General features: G+C 31.3%; 3 protein-coding genes across 7 annotated transcripts; all 3 read left to right on the top strand.

The window, feature by feature from the left end:
* The first annotated feature begins 8830 nt into the window (after positions 1-8830).
* On the top strand, positions 8831-13223 carry LOC149884457 (uncharacterized). Its single transcript, XM_090095818.1, has 2 exons — positions 8831-8955; positions 10828-13223. The coding sequence occupies exon 2, from the start codon at positions 11903-11905 to the stop codon at positions 12227-12229; it is 327 nt and encodes a 108-aa protein (XP_089951944.1). The 5' UTR covers positions 8831-8955; positions 10828-11902; the 3' UTR covers positions 12230-13223.
* Positions 13224-13396: 173 nt separating this feature from the next.
* On the top strand, positions 13397-15960 carry LOC149884456 (uncharacterized). 5 transcript variants are annotated; one of them, XM_090095815.1, is made up of 5 exons: positions 13397-14018; positions 14294-14458; positions 14642-14832; positions 15366-15668; positions 15795-15960. In XM_090095815.1, the coding sequence occupies exons 1-4, from the start codon at positions 13943-13945 to the stop codon at positions 15399-15401; spliced, it is 468 nt and encodes a 155-aa protein (XP_089951941.1). In that variant the 5' UTR covers positions 13397-13942; the 3' UTR covers positions 15402-15668; positions 15795-15960. The 5 variants fall into 5 exon arrangements, with proteins under 5 accessions (XP_089951941.1, XP_089951940.1, XP_089951938.1 ...); XM_090095814.1 differs by having other exon boundaries at positions 14642-14890; XM_090095812.1 differs by having other exon boundaries at positions 13524-14018; positions 14642-14890; positions 15059-15668.
* A 2521-nt stretch (positions 15961-18481) lies between these two features.
* On the top strand, positions 18482-20474 carry LOC145187026 (3-galactosyl-N-acetylglucosaminide 4-alpha-L-fucosyltransferase FUT3-like). The gene is made up of 2 exons (XM_090095811.1): positions 18482-18939; positions 19119-20474. The coding sequence occupies exons 1-2, from the start codon at positions 18780-18782 to the stop codon at positions 20132-20134; spliced, it is 1176 nt and encodes a 391-aa protein (XP_089951937.1). The 5' UTR covers positions 18482-18779; the 3' UTR covers positions 20135-20474.
* The last annotated feature ends 1290 nt before the right edge of the window (positions 20475-21764 follow it).

The following is a 21764-nucleotide window of genomic DNA, read 5'->3' as shown; positions in this document are numbered from 1 at the left end:
TAAATTTGCTTTCATATGACTAACAATTTCTCCATTATAATGGTGATAAATTCTTTTTGCTGAGAAAGCATTCGATAACCCTTTAACCTTTGTTTTTCTCATTTCAATACGATTATATTTATCAAAAGTAGATTTTAATCTTCTTAAAACTTCTTCTAATGGTGTTGTTTTAATCATTTCTATAAACGATATTTTAACACACTTTGGAATCTTTCGAACGTTTTTTTCGAATTTAATATATCGACTAGATTTCTCAGTAGAACATTTCACTTCTTCACCACTAAGCATGTTAATAAGATCATCTTTATATATCGTATCCATTTTATATAAAAAGAATTTTATTTAAGTCATTTTAAAAAATTTTTTTTTCAGTATCGTCAACAGTAATAGAACAAATACGATGATGAATTAAAAGAATGAACTCGCTCTCATTAAAAAAATGAGCATTGTCTTATTAAACACGAAAATCATGGAAAAGTTTGACAAGGATAACATTGACGATATAGAGCACTTAAAATCCATTTTTCTTCTTTTGGAAAACAAACACAACCTGTCAGAAGAAGCTCTAAAACATCTGATGGAGATCAAGGAAGAATTGGATAAACGTAAGACCGAGAAAATGACGTTTATCGCCAAGACAAACCACCTTATCCAGCGATATCAAGACATCCTGCAGACGCAGCTTTCGTTTGAGGATCGTGCTAAATTTGACGAAGAAAAAAACCAGCTTCAACGTCAATATTTTACCATTGCAGAAGAAACGCTTTCTCAACGACAGTGGACTGATATTAAAATCACTCAGAAACTAGTCTCGCGCACCAAATGTAAGTTTTGCATCAACGATGACCCGAGTCAGTTTGAAATGGACGACAGCAATAAAAAATACTGCCTCTTGTGTTCAGGACAACAAGAAATGTTAGAAACGACTGTCCCGTATAAAGACTACGACCGATCCAATTCAGTGAACAAGTACACTTACTCGCGCATCATTCATTTTCAAGAATGCATCAAACAGTATCAGGGTAAACAAAAATGCAAGATTCCTGAAGAAGTCTTTGAAAAATTGGAGAAAAAATTCAAGGCGCTCAACTTGCTGATCGATTCTGAAAACACCAACGTGAAATACTCTCGCATCACCAAAGAACACATTTTGATCTTTTTAAAACAACTCAACTACACGAACCAGTATGAAAATGGCAACTATATCTATTACATGCTCGTCGGTAAACGAGACGATATAGAATATCTGGAAGAGCAGTTGATTAAAGATTTTAAGGATCTGTCTTTCTTGTACGATCTGGTGTATGGAAAAGACAAACCGAAGGAATTAAAAAGAAAAAGTTTCATGAACGTGCAGTACATTTTGTTTCAGCTGCTCCAAAATAGAAGTCATCCATGTCGCTTGGAAGATTTTTCAGTTTTAAAAACCATCGACAAGAAAAGATTTTACGATGACATTTGCTCCCATTTGTTTGAAAAACTCGGATGGAAATTCACACCCACCTTTTAATTATAAAACCGTGCTTTACATTTATGGACTATGATCAACTCTTTGGCTCAGAACACGAGGTAGAGACACAAAAAGGTAAGTCAACAAAAATAATTGCAGAAAATTAAAAACACGACGCCATCTTGAATTCATTAAGTATTAAAAAAATGTCAATGCACCAGAATTCACAATTCATGATTGCAGAAAATCAGGATGCAGAATTATAAAAATGTCAATGCGCCAGAATTCACAATTCATGATTACAGAAAATCAGGATGCAGAATTATAAAAATGTCAATGCGGTATTAAGAAAATGTCAATGCGTCAGAATCGGCAAGTCATAGTAGTGGCGTCCAATGAAGCAAGAAAACAACCCATCGCATGCTCTAAAGACGGTGGTGGTAATATTAAGGTTCGGGAGCTATATCTTGGTATGGTATCGATGTGCTGGTCAAAATTGATGGAAATTTGGATCAATATATATACAAATATATATTACAAAACCAAACTGTTACTTGGGTTTTGAAGCCAAACATTTTTTAACAGTTTGCTATCAAAATGTGCTGAAGTAATAAAGAATAAGGGCTGCACAACAAAATATTAATGTTAGTTTTAATGTGTTGATGAAAACCTTTATGCAGCGCTATTTGATTGATGTAGTATATCTATGATCATAACTTTTCGTTGTACTTTGTAAACATTTCAATGAACTATAACTATACCTCAGATAAAAATGATTTTTTTTCCTAGTGGTTTATAGATAATAAACGGAAATTAATTAAATATTGTTTTTTTTTTAATGTTCATAATAAAAGAAGAAATAATGTTAATTATTTTGCTATTTCTGTAATTACTACTTTATATATATTGTAGTTTCGCATAAAAAAGATCGTTTTTTAGTTGTGCGTAAACGTCGATGTATCTTTGTAAAATTCAACACAATTTATGTACAAATTAATTCCCTAGGTATTCACACATATCTTTTCACACATATAATTATTTACAAGTAGGCATTCCCTAGGCATTCACACATATCTTTTCAAAAATACAATTATTTACAAGTAATGCTATAAGGCATTCACACATCTTTTCACACATACAATTATTTACAAGTAACGCTATAATGACATATTCTTTACACATAACTTACGCACATAACTATTCACAAGTAACGTTATAATGACATATCTTTTACGCACACAATTATTCACAAGTAACGCTATAATTACACTCCCTCTTGGTCATAACGACCACTTCACCTCACGGACTATATCGCTCAGGTGCCATCCTTTTTCGGGTGCTTCTTCGCAACATTGGCGTCTGGTTTGTCTCGTCTTCAGGTAACACAACGCACAGTTCTTCATCATCCTCTAGATCCTCATTCGACTTGTTATCAACTCTGACGGGTCTTAGGTCGCGTATGTGCCGGCATACTTTGTCCACTTCTACCGTTTGCTCCGAAATGATTCCTGTAATTCTCCCAATCTTGTATTGAGAGTCACATCGGTTGTCCGGGGGCTTTACCCATACTTCATCGCCAAGTTTAAACTTGTTGGTGATCTTCTCATGAGGTTCATATGCGTTTTTATCGTCGTCAATTCCTCTAACTCTAATTTCGTAATGGTATAATTTATTTGCGGGTGCTGTAGATGACTTACAATGGTCTTTTGGGCTGACGTTATACCAATAAACTGCCTCGGGTATGCTGCACGGAACTCTCTTCGCCGTTCTTTTCACTGTTCGATGGCACCGTTCTGCAATTCCATTCCCTGAAGGAACGTAAGCGCACCTGAAGCGAAGTTTAACGCTCCATTTGTTCATAAATTGTGAAAATAATGTGCTTCGAAATGCTGTATCATTATCCGTCAGAATTTCGTTTGGACCGCCTCGTTCAAGAAAGATGGCGTTTAATTCCTGAATGACACATGCACTAGTTTGGTCTTTAAGATATTATGCCATATTGCATATCGTGAAGGCCCACAGTCATTCAGGGTAAGAAAATGTTGCCCCTTATAATGAGTTATATCCATACCAAGCCGTTGCCACGTCCCTTTTACTTCGATCTTCCCTTTCGGCCACTTTATCGGACTTGGATCAATTGATTGGCAGGCTACACATTTTTCAACCACTTGCCTGACTTCTTCCCTGCTTACTGATGGGTCAATTCTACGAACAAAATACAATGTTCTCTTCACACCATAATGTCCCGTGGACTTATGAACATGGTTTATTTCTTTGGGAGATAGAGAAGCACTAATCGTTCCACCTGCAGCAAGTTCAGTGGGCTTATCGATCATTTTCAACCAACTTCCAGGCACTCGAGTAAGTACATCGGCTAAGTTAGACTCCGAGGGTACTAGTTTAATATCCACTCTGAGTTTGTATTCGTCCACAATATTCGTAATGGTCTGAAGCCGTCTTCTAATCAGCATTTCGTTTGAAGCCTTTGTCTTCAATCTAGATTTTCCAGTCAGTGCATCGGTGACCCGATGTAATACTGCTTTCGAATCAGTGCAAACATGCAAGACATTCATCTTCCAATTGAGACCCATGTTTAGTCCTTTGATTACTGCATCGAGTTCAGACATGTTTATATGTGTTGTATCATCTTTTCTTAACCAACAAGCGTCTTCGATTATATTGCCATCAACTTCGATACTCACACCTAGCGCTAGTGAACTAGCATCCACCCACATTGTTGCCTCGTTGCCATAAACATTTCAAACTCCTTTGGAAATGAAGCTGTGAAATCCTGAGCCGTTATATTCATATCATGAACATCTATTGACAAATCGCTTTTTAGACCAAGTAAACATGTTTGTTTTATGAAAAAAGAAGCATGTTTACTTGGTCTAAAAAGCGATTTGTCAATAGATGTTCATGATATGAATATAACGGCTCAGGATTTCACAGCTTCATTTGAAAAGAAAAATAGAGAATGGATAATTGCGTGGAAATGGAATACCAAACCTGAAAATCTGGTGAATAGAATTGCTGAATATACCATCCCCATCGGCATAAAACACGATTACGAAAAAGAAATTGAAGGGTGGATAGTGAAAAAATGGCTGCAAAAGTACGAAGCGAAAAAACACGGTCCAGTAAAAGGTTTGGTTCCACTTATGGCAGTGGTGCAGCAAAACAAAGGGAAAGTGCGACCAGTGTTAGACTTCAGGGAGCTGAACACGTTTATTGAACCATTTACGGCGAACACGGATGCATGTGCTGACAAACTTCGAGACTGGAGACGGCTTGGAGAAAATATTTCAATTATTGATTTATCTTCGGCCTACATGCAACTCAAAATCAGCGAGGAACTCTGGGCTTACCAAACTGTTGTGTTGCGTGGACAGAGATTTTGTTTAACACGTTTGGGATTTGGCCTGAACGTTGCGCCCGTTATAATGAAAGCAGTTTTGGACAAAGTTCTATCGCAAGACGAAAAGATCTGGAAGGGAACATCATCATACATTGATGATATTCTTGTAAATGAAGACATCGTATCAGTTCGCAGTGTACTTGATCATTTGGATATGTATGGACTACATTGTAAGCCGGCGGTTCGTGTGTCCGAAGGGGCGAGAGTTCTGGGATTACAAGTTGGAATTGAAAATAAGAAGTTATTTTGGAAGAGAGACAACGATTTTGGTGAAGTTCCAAGTTCTCTAACGAGGCGAAAAATCTTCTCTTTATGTGGAAAAATGACAGGGAATCTTCCAGTTTGTGGTTGGTTGCGTGTAGCTTCGTCATTCCCCATACTGGCCACCATTTCGCCGAAATAGCTTGTAGTTTCGCATAAAAAAGATCGTTTTATTAGTTGTGCGTAAACGCCGATGTATCTTTGTAAAATTCAACACAATTTATGTACAAATTAATTCCCAAGGTATTCACACATATCTTTTTACACATATAATTATTTACAAGTAATGCTATAAGGCATTCACACATCTTTTCACACATACAATTATTTACAAGTAACGCTATAATGACATATTCTTTACGCACATAACTATTCACAAGTAACGTTATAATGACATATCTTTTACGCACACAATTATTCACAAGTAACGCTATAATTACATATATATATATATATATATATATATATATATATATATATATATATATATATATATATATATATATATATGTTTAGCAAACGATTTACCTAGATTAAATATAGAACTTATTGGGAAATGAACTTAATTTGTTTTATGGCAATATTTTATGGAACGACTTTCTTATTTCTGTTGAAATTTTATCTAATAATTTCTTAATTATTTTATGTTAAATTCACTTAACAGATTGCATAATTCATGCAAATGGATTGTCTAAATGCCTTTCATATTTTTCAGCTGCACTTTATAATGTTGTTTTTTTTTGTACTTTAAAATGTAGGTCAGAATTTTTAAAGAATACAAAAATTATAATTTATGTTATTCAAAATGCTTTTTAATCTTGCTTTTAATCTTGTTTTTAATCTTGTTTTTAATCTTGCTTTTAATCTTGTTTTATCAAAGGAAAATGCAATAGTATTGTATATAACCTAGTATAATATGGACCAATGGAGGGGGAAAACATGGACCAATGGAGGGGGAAAACCTTTTAGAAGCGGTAATTGAAAAAGTAAATGAGAAAACGAAAAAAGACGAAAGAAGCAGATGAATAAAAAAAATGTCGCAATAAAAAAAGAACAATTTATCAAATGCAAAGATCAATGTCAATGTAAAAAGAAGGTGTTTTTTATCTGGCTACAGCAGTGCCCTATTTGCAATTATGTTTTAAAGTCAGTTTGTACCAAGCAATCCTGCAAAGTTGACAGTTTTAAACTAATAAAATGATCGAAGCCTCTGAATCAATAACCAATATCAAGAGTTAACATTTTTATGAACCGTTTTTTTTATGAAACTTTTTCTTATAAAAATTTCGTTTTTTTTGTAAATTTGAAATTTATTTGATTTTTGTTTAACAATTCTTAAGATTAAATTCGACAATTCTTAAGATTAAATTCCACAATTCTTAAGATTAAATTCCACAATTCTTAAGATTAAATTCGACAATGAAACCCAATGTGCTCCTTAAAGTGCAGGTCAAACGTTTTTGATCATAACTAGAACAGTAGTAGAATTTAGATCTTGTTTCTAAGTTGAAACTAATTCCTTCTACTGTTAACGGTTACCATCTATAGTCTTTACAATTCAGTTCTTCATTTTAGATATCAACTTCATATTTTACCGGTAGGACACGATGAAATTCAGCGCCCTTTAATCGTTAATTACTCGAAAACTACTTAATACATTTTTCTAATTTTTTTTTTGTAAGAGGAAGCTAATGTTTGTTGTTTTATTGTGCTGATATTAAGTAGTGGTTGTAATTGTTATCGGGTTAAAACGAGTTAACAAATATTAAATTAAGAAAAGATTTTAGAATTTTTTCTTCAAAATCTATTTTTGTCACAAGTTGACATTTCAAAATTGACTCTTGTTGCTCAATCATCAGTTGGATTTTGCGGCGATGTAAAGAGAATTTTTATCTATTGAAAAAAAAAAGCAGGAAGTGGAAAGAAGAAAGGATTTAAAGATGGATATAAAGCGAAATCAATCATTCGCTCCATAAAGACAAGTTCATGCTAGTCCCAGAGATCTTGCAAGACAATTTAAATGCAGACAAGTTTTGATTGGAAAACTACTTAAATCTGAAGAATGTAAAGCAAAAAAAAAACTTAAAAGCGATCGATTAATGGAGAAATTAAGCAATTTGTCTTTCAAAAAAGCTATACAGAAGTTTAACCCGAAAAAACTTCTTACAATTGCCAAGCCAGCAATATTTTTATCAATCGGGTGCACCATAGATTACTCGTAAGACTTTGAGTTCAGATTTGTATATAGAAAAAGCTTTAAGAAACGCCTTTTGCCATTTAATAAAAAGCATGTTATGCCCACAATGTTTTGGCCTGATTTGGCTATAATCCAAGTCTCTAGAATGGTATGAATAAAATGGCGCCGAATTGGTAACTAAGGAAGCAAATCCTCCAAATTTTCCTGAGCAGTGAGTTATTGAAAGTTATTGGTCAATTATAAAAGAAATTCTATTGAAAACCAAAAAAATCATCTTCAGATAAAGAGGGTTTTAATAAAAAGTGGACAGCAGCTTCTAAAAAAGTAACACGAAGCATGATCTAGGAGATGATGTCAAGTACTTGCAAAAAATATTCGGTTTCTATCTAAGCGTCCAATTAAAAATGTAAAAAATGATTGAAATGAATAAATGATTTAGTTAGTTTCCTTCTGCAAAAAAATGAGAAATCTGTTGAGTAGTTTTCGAGTAACAAACAATTAAAGGGTGCTGAATTTCATTGACCAACTATGTCAAGAATAATCTCATCCAGTAATGTTAGCTTTTGACCCCCCATACAACTTTTGTTAGAACCTGTCACCTTTGTAGTTCCACATTTGATGTTGTCCAGTTGCCCTATATCTAAGTAATACATTTTAAGTTTATAACATTTTACAACATTGATGACATCCTATACTATGAGTGCATTATTGCAGTGTCGTAGCATAGATCTCACACCGTCACTATTTACAACTTGAGCAATAGGTCACTTTTATACTATAAAAAAAATATTGCCAGGTAGTTTTTATATGGCCAGCAAAAGTCCAAAATGTAAATAAAACAAAATAAAAAAACAATAGATTAACTAAATGATCTCTTTTGGTATTGAATGAATCCACTAATTTTTTTATCGGCAAGTATTCACGATTCGAAAAAATATATTGATAGTGGAGCTGATTTGGGGTCATTGGGTTTTCGTCAATTTTTTCGAATCCGAAGAAATTAATCGGTTTTAAGATTTTTGTAATTCCGATTGGAATGAGTTTGATAGTAGAACCCCAAGGTTGGAAAAAAACTTTGCTTGGGTTTCTTGAAAAGGTTAAAAGAACGATAGAAGTGGAATAAAATAGAATGATTGAGCAGCGTATTAAATTTCATTTGAAAATGATTACAAAATGTACTTTTTAAAAATGTAAATTGATAAAACTTTGTTGTTCTTTTACAAGGTTTTTTTCTACGTAGATATGATCGAGTGGATGGCCTTCGTTGTTCAAGTTATAATTCGCGATCAAACAGGATAGCTAAACAAACGATTGAAATGACGTCGTAAAATTTAAAAACTTACGCTCTCGAATAAAATCGCAAAACCGTGCGGAAAGCGGTTTCGCTTCCGTATTTTTTGTAATGCAATCCTATTTATTTAAACATATAATCAAAATAGCAGCCAAATAAATAGCTTGAGCTATTTAAAAAGACAATGTTAAAAAATGAAGCTTAATCATTTCTTTTAAAAATATCAACAAATAATTCAACGTTTATTCACAGTGAGTCTTTACAAGAACTGCATCAAAGTCTTCGTTCCTGTTATTATATGTGAAGATTTTCGAAAAGTTACCCGGTGTTCAGTATAGGTATGTAATTACGCGCTGTTCGTTGTATTTGTAAAGGAATAAAAAATATCTTCAAATAAATTTGACTTTAAACTCGATCGTCATCTACGCCGAAACTGTGTCTGTTTCGATCGTCATCTACACCGAAACTTTCTTTTTCGTGACAATGGATATATTTTTTACAAATCAAAAACAAAACGTGGATGCAAATGTGAAACTTTAAAAGCGGAAAAACATGTAAACATGTCTTTATAATTTAGTTATTTGCCTCAAACGTAAGCCAACATTCATAAGGGGTTGGTTGAATTCTTTTTAAACGCCGTTCTCTTTGTCGTTTTATCCACCACACTGCTATCCTTTTGAAAGGATTCGTGACTCTAATCATAATTGTTATGATTACGTGATGCTGATGCAGAATTGAAGAAAATTACAGCTTTTGGTTTGGTTTTCAATTTTGTTAGTTTGTTCAACGCCTTTTTAACCAAATACTGCGCTATTATTATTAGTGGGGAAGTATTTTTATAACGTGTTAAATATCACCTATCAGTTAATGACATTTTTCACTTGGACATAATTGGTGCTATTACACTAATTGAATCAGTGTTTTTTAAAAGGGCTGGTTTGCTCAAAACCCGTTTTTGAGAAAACTAAAAAAAACTCTTTATATCTTTTAATATTAAATATACAGAATTTGTGTAATACATTTTTAAAAAATATATGCAAGAGTAACATCTTAACAAACTTTGATAATTGTTATAACATTTCGTTTGTTAACAATTAATGTATGAAATTTCGAAAATTTGGCCCTTTTAAAAAAAAACGAATATTTCGAAATCGAAACTGCTTACATTTTCCGTGTTTTGCGGCTAAAAATACTAATCAGCTGGAGAGTGATTTTTTTAAAAAGGGCGTATTTGAAGCAAACTTGCCTTTTTTAAAAAAATCGAAAACTTTCAAGTGGCTTTATTTGTGTAAGAAGATAAAATTTAAACACATTTTTAACATAAACTGATGAAGCCATCAAAGAAGGACACAAAACACACAAAAAGTGAATTTCAAAAAAAATGTCAAATCAGCCCTTTTAAAAAACACGGATTCAATTATTTACAATATTATACAATTGAACTTTAAATGTTGACGATATTGTTTTGTGTTATGTATTGTGTTAGCTTGAGGCCAAGGACCTGAAATGTAAACCAAGTTACGAATGTAGTTGACGGATGTTCGTGAGCCACGAAGTAAAGTTAGTAATTTACGGACATTTGTCCGTATATTACGGACTGTTTTCAATCATGGAAAAACCAATGTAACTACGAAAATTTTTCTGTAGATAGATGTGGTTAACAAATGAAATAAATCAAAACAAAGTCTTTTGGCAACTATGGATACTTTTTTTTTTTTTTTTGCGGGTAAAATTTTTCAGTTTCAAAGCAAAAAAGAGATGATTTACTAATTACCTTTGATATCCTCCACTTTTACTAACTTCACTGCTGGTTGAATTTCAAGAAATCTTTAACGTGTTTTTGTTGATCTTCATCAATTGAAGATCATCATTTTCTTAGAGATAACTTTTTAATAAACCTTGCAATCATGCGAATTTTTTGGATAGTGGTTTTATTTCCATTCAGCTCAACAACTTCTTCATTAAGTGATAATTCTTCTTAATTGGTAGAAGTTTGATAGTTTTTTTCATTATTATCATTGTCAACTTCTTCAGTATTTTCTTCTACATTGTTACTACAAAAGTCTTTATCTTCTACAGGGTGCGTAAAAAGTTCCGGCACTCCTCTGGCAACGACGTTATTTCCCTTATATAAAGCAAACCGTTTATTTTTCTGCATTATTTATGCTCTTCTCTAATCTTTGAATATGTTTTAATATTGAAGTTTTTAGGTTCCATGACGAAATTAAGAGATTTGCGGCCGGCATTCGAGAGGCTAGCTAAAGAGAAAAAGAAAGCATCGGAGATCGCTCGTCTTCTAAATGTTTCGCGGCGTGCGGTTTACGATTGCTTGAAGCGACTTGAAAAAACTGGTTCCATTGATGATCGTCGACGTTCTGGAAGACCAAAAACTGCAACTTCGGGTAAAATTGTCAAAAAAATCCGCGACAATATTCGGTACAACCCAAAACGATCGATGAGACAAATGGCCAATGATGAAGGGATTTCGGAAGGTTCAGTTTGGCAAATCGTCCACATAAAGCTCGGAAAATACTTGTACAAAATTCAAAAAGCTCACGGACTTACTAAGTGGGTGAAAGCCATTTGTTTGGCCCGTTGCAAGGAGCTTCTCAAGCGATTTAAGAACCCGGCGGACGCCTCGACGATTCTCTTCACGGACGAGTGTCTCTTCACTGTCGAGCAATTCATGAACCATCAGAATGACCGGATAATCGCTGGAAACGTTCAAGAAGCAAACCAGAAAGGTTGAATTGCTTCAAAGACAGCTCACCCCCAAGCAGTGATGGTTTTCGGAGCGATTACAGGAGACGGCAAGATGACATTGGTTTTTGTCGATCAAGGAGTGAAAATCAGAGCTCAAAATTACCTGGATGATATTTTGAAGACAGAGGTATTAACTTGGACCAATTCACACTTCGGACAGCGGTTTTGGACGTTTTAACAGGATTCCGTCCCAGCCCACAAAGCAACGGTCGTCCAGGATTGGTGCAAAGCCAACTTTCTGGGTTTAATCACACGAGAAGAGTGGCCTCCAAACAGCCCGGATCTTAATCCCCTCGACTATTCCATTCGGGGAATTATAAAGGCCAAGGTTGGAGCTGTTCGTCATCCAAGTTTGAACTCTCTACGGCAAGCACTCGAAAAAGAATGGGCCACTCTTGACGATGATATGGAGTCCGCCGCGGTTGAAGCATTCCCAAAGCGCCTCAGGGCGTGTATCAAGGCGAAAGGAGGACTTTTTGAGATCTGACTTGTTTTTGTTGTTTAGTATGTTATCAAGAAAAAATGTTTAAACTTTTGGCACATTATGATGATGATGATGATGATGATGATGATGATGATGATGATGATGATGATGATGATGATGATGATGATGATGATGATGTTGATGATGATGATGATGATGATGATGATGATGATGATGATGATGATGATGATGATGATGATGATGATGATGATGATGATGATGATGATGATGATGATGATGATGATGATGATGATGATGATGATGATGATGATGATGATGATGATGATGATGATGATGATGATAACTCTACGTGTTTTTACGTCGTAAATACTGAGTGCGGTAACTTTTTACACACCCTGTACTAGATCATTTGCTTTTTCAGAAAATATATCCACTTCTGCCGAGTAAATTCCCTGAGAAAGACACGGAATCAGTTGATGATTAACTTAGACAATCTTACAGGTTTTTTTCATTACACTGGTTCCATCTGTAACTATGACAGAAACATGATTATCAAGATTTAACTTACTACCTTCAAGTTTTGTTTCAATCAATTTAAGACCATTTTCAGGTTTGATTGAGCCAATTATCTTCATCATTCCAAGGCAATATATTATCCGACAAGCGTAAACTTATGCACATAAATCTTTGATTTCAATTGAAAGTCAATTGATCCAGAGTAAGTTATTTGGCTAAGTTTAAGTTAGTAAGCTTATTTATTTATTTTAGTTATTTAAATTTGGTTTCTATTGATCATTTACCATCATTTTTAATCTTTTTTTTTTCAAATCATAAACCGTTTTTTGAAATTTTTTTTCTGTATTTCAAAAACATTGAAGTCATAATTTGAGTTGAACGTGGAACTTTAAGACCTTAAGCTGCCAACCCCTTTTTAAGGGGTTATGCTCATTAAACTTTTATTAGTAAGTTTCTTGGAAAATTTTCTGTTGAAATGTTCATGATAGTTCTTCCCATCTTCGTAGAAAATGGGAATGTAATGTAGAAATTTTATTTTTCACTTTTTTCATTTTTTAAGTTTTTCAACTTAAAAAATGAAAAAAGAAATTATTAGTCACGCAATGTTAATCTTGTGTTAACAATCGAACAGAAATATCGATCCATAAAAGAACAAAAAAATCAGTCAAGTTAATTACAGAGTAGAAGTTTAATTGCCTTGCTTTGCTTCCAACAACCATGTTACTTCAATAACCTAAGTAAAATAATTTTTTGTTATTTCTTGTTATTTTCTTTTTTGTTTCTTTACTATCTATCCTTAAGGGATGATAATTCATTAAAGCGAACTTATTGACTGCATTTATACAACTTTGAAAATCAGGGAAAGTATCTCCTAACTTTAAATTTGCGGCCATTTTTAAAAAATAAGTATTTACAAATGATTTTGCCATGGAAATTTATTTAATTTCAGTAAAAATACGCGCGTGTCACATGCCTAAAATAAGGTGATATGATTGGTGCACTGTAATAGCAATTTTTGCCGGTTTATTACCAGGGGCCAATGCTATAAACATAAAAAACGAAGTTTTTTCCGTAAAACACGAAGTTTTTACCGTAAAAAGCGAAGAAAAAAAAAGTCCATTGCTATAAACATTCAAAAAATTCCGTTTTTAAGATAAAAACTTCGTTTTTAAATCCAATGCTATAAACGAACAAGGGAATCGCCTTTTCAGATAAAAAATGCGTTTTTTCGAAAAAAAACTTCAGATAGATTTTTGATCTCAATTTTAGATATTTTCTTCGTGATTTTTGGCGGCCATTGCTGGAACAACGTTAGCGTTTCAAAATCATTGAACATTCTTTGTTTGTGTTTTTATGTAGATATTTTATAGATAAAACTGAAAAGGATTTTGGTAACTCCATAATAAACTAATTACTTAAAATCTGCATTTAATCGATTATTCAGTTCCTTGTTGTTTTTCCTTGTTAGGTTTTCGATAGTAATTTTGGTTAAACAAATTTTTCATAATGTTTGACTAAAGAAAAGTATAAATAGTCAACAAATATGCCATATAATACACAAATACACAAAAAAATAATACACAAATACACAACAAAATAAAATGCTGTCTAAAGAACTTAAAATGATACTAGCAATAAAGATTAGAGAAAACAAAGAGGTTCTTCTTGGGAAGCTTGGTATGTTTTAATTAGCAAACTATTTAAATAAAAATATGTATAATTGCATTATATTTTATATATATATATATATATATATATATATATATATATATATATATATATATATATATATATATATATATATATATATATATATATATATGTATATATAGGTAAGCTTTTTTAGGTATGATTCCTATTATAAAATAATATATTATTATAGAATATTTAGTATTTTACTATATAAGACTATATTATACTATATATTGATTATTTATTTCATCTACTTTTAGGTCCATCTATTACTATGAGGCATAGAAATAGAATTTGGGAAGACATAATGTCACATTTAAATAGTTTAGGGGCAAAAATTGAAGATATCAATCAGCTACATAGTAGAGAGTGGGATTATTTGCAAAGAGCTACAATGCAAAATTTTGCTAAGAGTCTAAAAACAGGTATAGTTTTGTTATATATATATATATTTATATATGTCTGTGTGTGTATATGTATATATATATATATATATATATATATATATATATATATATATATATATATATATATATATATATAATTAAATATTTTTGTATATATATATTATATATACAAATATATATATATAATTTTTTTTTTTTAAGGTGCTGCAGGGAGACAACTAACAGAATTAGATAATGTTGTTTTAGACATTATTGACAGGAAGTCAATAAATGTATCTGGAATCGATGTTCCTGATTTTAATATCTCTTTTTGTACAACAGATGATGCATTGTCATCCACTCCCAACCAACTTTCCACTCCCACTGCCACCCTTTCTTCATCAAGTAAAGAAGTAAACTTTACTTTGAAACAATCTTCTGATACAGCTTCTTTTATTTCGTCTATGTCTGGTATATTTTTCTTTGTTGGTTAAGACTAGTTGTGTTATAAAATACATATATATATATATATATATATATATATATATATATATATATATATATATATATATATATATATATATATATATATATATTCTATTTCTATAGTTTATAGAGTTAATTGATTGTTTATATTAGATGCAAGATTTGATTGTATGTCCTCCCCTAATTTAGACAATACCACTCTTGTTAGTGACAGTTGTCAGATACTTCAAGCTAATGCAATTTATAAATTAATTTTTTTTAAATCTCAGTTGTTTAATTTAGTTAATTGTAGGTTTTAGACTTATAATTATATAACAGACAACATCAATTTGTGCTTAATTTTTACACAACTAGTATTTCCAAAACCATTAAAAACTTCTTATTTTTAAAGGAATCTAAACCACCTTTCTTATTATTTTAGTTAACTGATCTTGTTTTGACACCTAGAATTAAATTTTAGATTCAATTCAAAATAAACCATCAAGGGGGGCATTAAAAAAAATTAAAAAGAAAACAAGCTAGAGAAAGTCTCCTGGTAGATGGAAGTTTTAAAAAATTGAAAGTAAGTGTTTTACGGTTAGAAAAAGAAAGATTAAAAAAAGAACAAGAATTAAGAGTAAAACTTCTGAAATTGGACGTTGCTCTCAGACAACAGCAAATTCGAAAAGAAAAGGCTTTAACAATATATTACACAACAGCAACAAAGCTAATGAATGAGAAATTGCAACCTTCAAACCAGCAACATTTTGTAAATACAGAAACGGTATTTTAAAATTAATTTGTAATAATATTTAGTATGACTTTATCATTAACAAATTTTTTGTATTTAGTATAACTTGTAGCTTGTATTTAGTATAACTTTATCATTAACAAATTTTTTTTGTTTTAGGAGGAAATTCTTGAGCATTAAGAGAAGAGCTACATCATAATTTTATGTTAAATTTCGAAAAATGTTGTATAACTATATTTAAACATTCACCTTGAAGGTATTTAACTGTAAAGCCATGACCAATTACATTTTTTAGTAACAATAAAAATATAACTTCAACCTGAAATTGTTCTTGTTATTTCATTTTTTTTATCACCATTACCTTACAGTAATAAGTTCTGTAAAACTTCACACAAACATTAAGACCAATGCTGTTGCGATGTGAAATAGATACAAGCATCACAACTATATATAACTATATATAAGGTATTGCATTGGCTAGTGGTTGATTTTAAAATTTAAACAAAACAATATCTTTCATATTTTAAATTTATTTTGTAATCTAGTTTAATATTAATACGATCATATCTTAATTTTATGCTATTAAGCATTTTTTACCTTTTTAAAATACTCTTAATAAGAATTGCTCCTAACAACAAAAGCTAACAAATCTCCTAATTTTTTTTTAAGCGTGTTCTATAAAAAAACAAAATACACATACTATATAAAAACAGATATAAACATATATTTTTATGGTCTAATATTTTATAAAAATTTCTTGCATTTATTAAAAAGTCATTGTGTGAATTTTTTTCCAATTTTAATTCAACTAATTTAGGCACAAATCTATGATCCATGTCCAAACTATTTTGATAGATCCTATGCTCTAGAGCAAATTGTATATGAATTTTTAAACAATACTTTTAAGTAAAGTAGTTAAGTAGCTGTAATCGTCTATTCAAAGCTCCATCATTCTGATTTTCTTGAGCTAGATTTTCATCAGCTTGTTCTTCTTCGCGTTCTTCAAAGTCATTACCGTTGTCTCCATGTTGAATACACAAGTTATGGATAACAAATCCACACATGATAAGCTTAGAGGCATCTTCGACCTTATGCAAACGAATTCCAGTTTTCAAAGCATAAAACCTGTTTTTGACAATGCCAAAACATCGCTCAATTATGTTTCTAGTTTTTCTCTGTGCTTTGTTGAAACGTTTTTGAGCTCCGTCTGGATCACCAGGAAAAGGTGGAATTAACCATTCTCGACATGGGTACGCAGAGTCAGCCAAAATTACAGCTCCATTAAATGGAAGCTCTCCAATTTCAAACTTGTTCCATAGGTTACAATTTCTTAGAACCTAATAGTAGTAAAATCACAATACTTAAATTTACTGTAAGTTACATTATAATACATTATATTAGTTAGTCTAAGTTACATTTTAATTAGCAATCATAATAGTTCAAATAGTATGTTCAATATGAACATACCGAAGAATGTCACGTACTAGTTGAATACCCAGCATTAGTGAACTAACAGTTGTAAAATATAACTTAGTGACAGGCTTACATGTGCATCATGCCACCTTCCTGGACTGTTGGTCGATGCATAAAATATGGACGTGTCGGGTCCACATACTGCCATTGCATTTATGCTATGGACATGATGGCGATTGATTAGAGAATCTTCATCTGCTTGAGGAGGGTTAGAAAGGAGTATATGAGACCCATCCAGAACACCACATACGCACGGAAAACCTCCGATTTCCATAAACTTTTGTGGAAGAGTGGAGCAATCATTCGGCCATTTTATGATCTCTTGTCGAATCTAATCTTATAAGATAACAATTTTTCTCTTTACTAAACTTAGTTTTTAATTTTCACACTAAAATAAAAATAATAAGCAACTTTATATGACATTGTAAAACTTTCAATAGTTTTATTAACTTAATACACTAACATTGAAAATAGCTTCTCCTACACTGTGTATAATACGATAAATTGTGTTGGTAGAGATTCCATGACAGTCTCTGAGAACATGAAAAAAAACATTTGTGCTAATAAAATGAAGAAATACCATTATCTGGAAACGTACTGAAATGCTTTTATTTCGCTTAGTATAATGTTGCAAATCATCTTTAAGCCTAGTTTCTAAAAAATCTAATACAGCTCTTGGTACTCGATACTGTTCTCGAAAAACGTTGTCAGAAACATCTTCGTTAAAAAAGCGACCATTAAACTAAAATGAAATTGAAAAACAAAACAAAAATATAATTTCTGCGCATATTTAGTATGATTTCTGATTTTGTTCGATAAAAAATCATTAAAAAAAAACATCAAAATTTATTAATTTTAAGTAATGTTTTAAACACCAACCTCTCGAGGCAATCGGTGGCGAAGCTCATTTTCATCAACTTCGAAATCTAAGTCTTCATCCGAAAAAATTAAATTCATGTTTCTACTTTAATTTTACACAGATTTTTTAAACACCGAATACTAGAATTTAAAAATATTCATAAAAATAGAATAGACAGTACAGCATACTTAATGACTAATAAAATTCATTAAGTAGGCCTAATAAATAAAAGTTACAATAAAAATTACTATTATATTACTCCTATATATTACGGATAAAAAAAGTTCGTGAATTTCAGTGACGTTTACGTTTTATGCTTTATAGCAATGGGCGAAAAAAATACAAACAGCGATAAATTCTTCGAGATTACGAACTTTTTTTCGTACGTGAAAAATTGCGTTTTTACGAAAGATTTTTTTTCTCGAAAAAAACTTCGAATTGTTTATAGCATTGGCCCCAGTGTATATGCACTGGTAATAGCACTGCCAAAATTTTTAAAACTCGAAAAACTCGAACTCGCCAAATTTGGCGAACGCATATGTGAACATGAACGTTACATGTGAATAAGAACATATAAATGCACATTATTAAATGCAGAAAGGATTCTATTAAATATCAGTTAGTTCGATTTATTTTAAAAGGCTGGTTTAAAAGTTGTTTACTATTTGTTACTACTATTTGTTAAAAACCGAAAAACCAAACGCCAATGATGACTTTTATGGTGAATATTATCTTTTAATCGGTCACTACTTAAAGTTTGCTGACAGGCTTACTCACTAACTATAAATATGGTGTAAATAAGAGAGTTGGAAATGTTGCCACAAAAGAAAGTAATTTTTTACATCTTGCTTTTCATTTTTGCCCTTATGGTTACAGTAACATATGTTTTTCTTCCGAATATCTTCACCCACCCAAGTTTATTTAGTAAAGAAGTTTGCAAGATCAATCGCATTACAAGCATTATAAATCCGGGTAAATTTTTTTGTTTTGCTATATATATATATATATATATATATATATATATATATATATATATATATATATATATATATATATATATATATATATATATATATATATATATATATATATATATATATATGATGAATATTACAAATGACATTTTTAAGTTTCATTATTATTCTTTTTAGAAAAACTACGTTATATTAAAATCAAAAAAGGTTTTCAATATTCTATATTGATATATACACCATTTTTTGGGTATTTACAATGGCCATATTTTTCTCTATCCAAATGCAACTTTAACACCTCACTCTTTCAAATAACATACAATAAAGCAGACTTCTGTCAAAGTGACTTGGTCATTTTTCATTCTCGAGATATGCCATCAATTTCTGAACTTAAGTATCTTGATAGTGTTAAAAGAAAAACTCAATTGTGGATTTATTTTACAGCTGAATCTATACTCAACAATCCTCCAGTAGCTGATATTAACAAATTCTTTCAAATAACTGCAACATATGGAGTTGGTAGTGATATTTACATGCCTTATAGATTTCATAGCAAAATAGTTTCAAGAAAAAGCAATGCTATAAAAAAAAACTACTTTGTAAACAAAACAAAAGAAGTTGCATGGTTTGTTAGTAATTGTGGTGGAAATGCTAGAAATAAATTGGCAAATAAACTTATATCTTATGGAGTCAAGATTGAAGTTTCAGGAAAATGTTCACAACTTTTCCAAAACAATGATGATTCAAAATATGTTCCGAAACCAAAATCCTCCCATTTTGATTTAAAAAAGTTTAAGTTTTATTTTTCAGCAGAAAACTCATTGTGCGATGGCTACATAACTGAGAAGTACTGGCAAACTCCTTTTAATAATAATATGATTCCAATTGTGCTGGGCGGATCCAACTACTCTAATCCAATGATAGCTATTCCTGGGTCCTTTATTGATGCCATGAGTTTTGATTCTCCTAAAGCGCTAGCAGAACACATTTTGGATGTTGGTTCAAATGCGACCAAATACAACTCCTATTTTGAGTGGAAAAACAGTTGGAAGCTGGACACAGACAACTATTACTGTTCATTGTGTCGATCCCTTTTAAAAGGATTTAAACTTCGAAAAGATGCTCTCGCTACCACAATGGATATTCAAAAGTGCTCTAAACCAACCACTGTATTTAACACTTGGATTAACAAATGATTTTAATGTATTTCTATTAAGTATTCTTTAATGCACATAGTGTGTGTATGTGTCTGCCTCTCCATAGGAACCATATCAAATTTTTCCTTAGTCTGTTTTTAATGTCAAAGTTATTTACAAAGTTTTTTATGTTCTCTATATAAAATTTGATTATCTTTTTTGAACTATTTTTTATTTTTTTAATTTTTTATATTTTTGGTTTTTGATTTTCTAAAAAAATGTTAAATAATGTTTTGTTAATGTTTTGCAATTTTTTTAATAAATTCTTTTTCTGTCCAATTTATATTAATATATTTTAATTATTAAATTTGTACATCATGTATATATTGTGTTTACATAAATAACCAGTAAGTTATAGATTCAGGTTTTTTTTCTAGCATTAAAAATTGCTTGAAATGCCTGACAGTACCAATTACCTGCAGTAAAAATATTTACAGCTTATATTTGCAGTAAATTTTACATTTAGTTCAATTACAATTTTCTAAATATAAAGTGTCAAGTGTGGTATACACCCAGAAAAAAACTCCTCGGCTGTACCTTTTTCCCAAGTTCGTCTATGTAAACGGCATACAGAAATAATATTGTAAACTGCTTATCTGATGAAGTATACTACAGTAACAAAATATAGCAACAAAATATAGCCACAAAAATTTATTACTATGTTAACAAAAGTTAAAAGTTTTTCTTTGAAAATTTTTGTCGCAATTTTCTATATAATTCTGATTATCGAAACAAACAGCGCATAATTTGTACAATTAAAACTATTAAATTAATACCCCTCCTTTTGTCTGAGAGCACTTTCTCCGATCGCCCGAGCATCGCTAATCACAAGGTTTTTTGTTCTATCTGTAGTAACTTGCGCCGATTCTATTGTCTGTTGTTAGTGTCGTCTATAAATTTCGTCAAAATTTTCGTTTAAGTTTTTCCGGTGTGAGGTAAACTTTTTATGGAGGTAAACTGAGTAAAGGTATTACGTCATACAGAAGAAACTTCTTAACCAACTTATGCTTGAAATCATTAAAAATTTGAAGAAATAGGCGTGGGTTTAGTGCTAGCGTAAAATAATAGCAGCGTCGGTGATGAGGATAGCGGTGACGTCTAGAAAAATATTCTTAATGAAATTATTCACACTGCAAAAAAGATACAAATCATTCCTAATAAAATTTTTTCGCTCTTGGAAATATTTGTGATGAAGAAATCGAAATCGAAACGCTGGCATGCGTTTTGTATGGTGGAGAAATGAAAACTCATCAGCCAATTCACACTTTGTCAGTTGTAGATGTACTTTGATACAGCCACGTAGTTAATTATCATCTATCTTTAACAACCGGTTATCTTAAAGCTCTCTAGTGAATGACTGAGAATTTTTTTCCAAAAATATTCGCCGAATACTTTTTTTGTGTGATGATTCACACTGAATTAATTACATACAATTCTGTGTGAATCATCACACAAAATTACGTCAATTAGTAAATACAGTTACCTTGTTAAAAACACAAATAGATTCTTAATGCAAATAATAAAACCATTATTTCCTCAGTTCAAAAAATATAAAATACTTATTATTCTGCATTATAGTAACTACGAATAGTATTTTTTAAACACATTATTCTAAACCGATATTAGGCTC

Source organism: Hydra viridissima, unplaced genomic scaffold, assembly GCF_058129835.1.
Source record: "Hydra viridissima isolate aposymbiotic clone 2 unplaced genomic scaffold, HvirCarnegie_v1 scaffold_8, whole genome shotgun sequence".
Taxonomy (NCBI): domain Eukaryota; kingdom Metazoa; phylum Cnidaria; class Hydrozoa; order Anthoathecata; family Hydridae; genus Hydra; species Hydra viridissima.
Note: the sequence above shows the minus strand (reverse complement) of the source record. Positions and strands in the feature narration are given on the sequence as shown.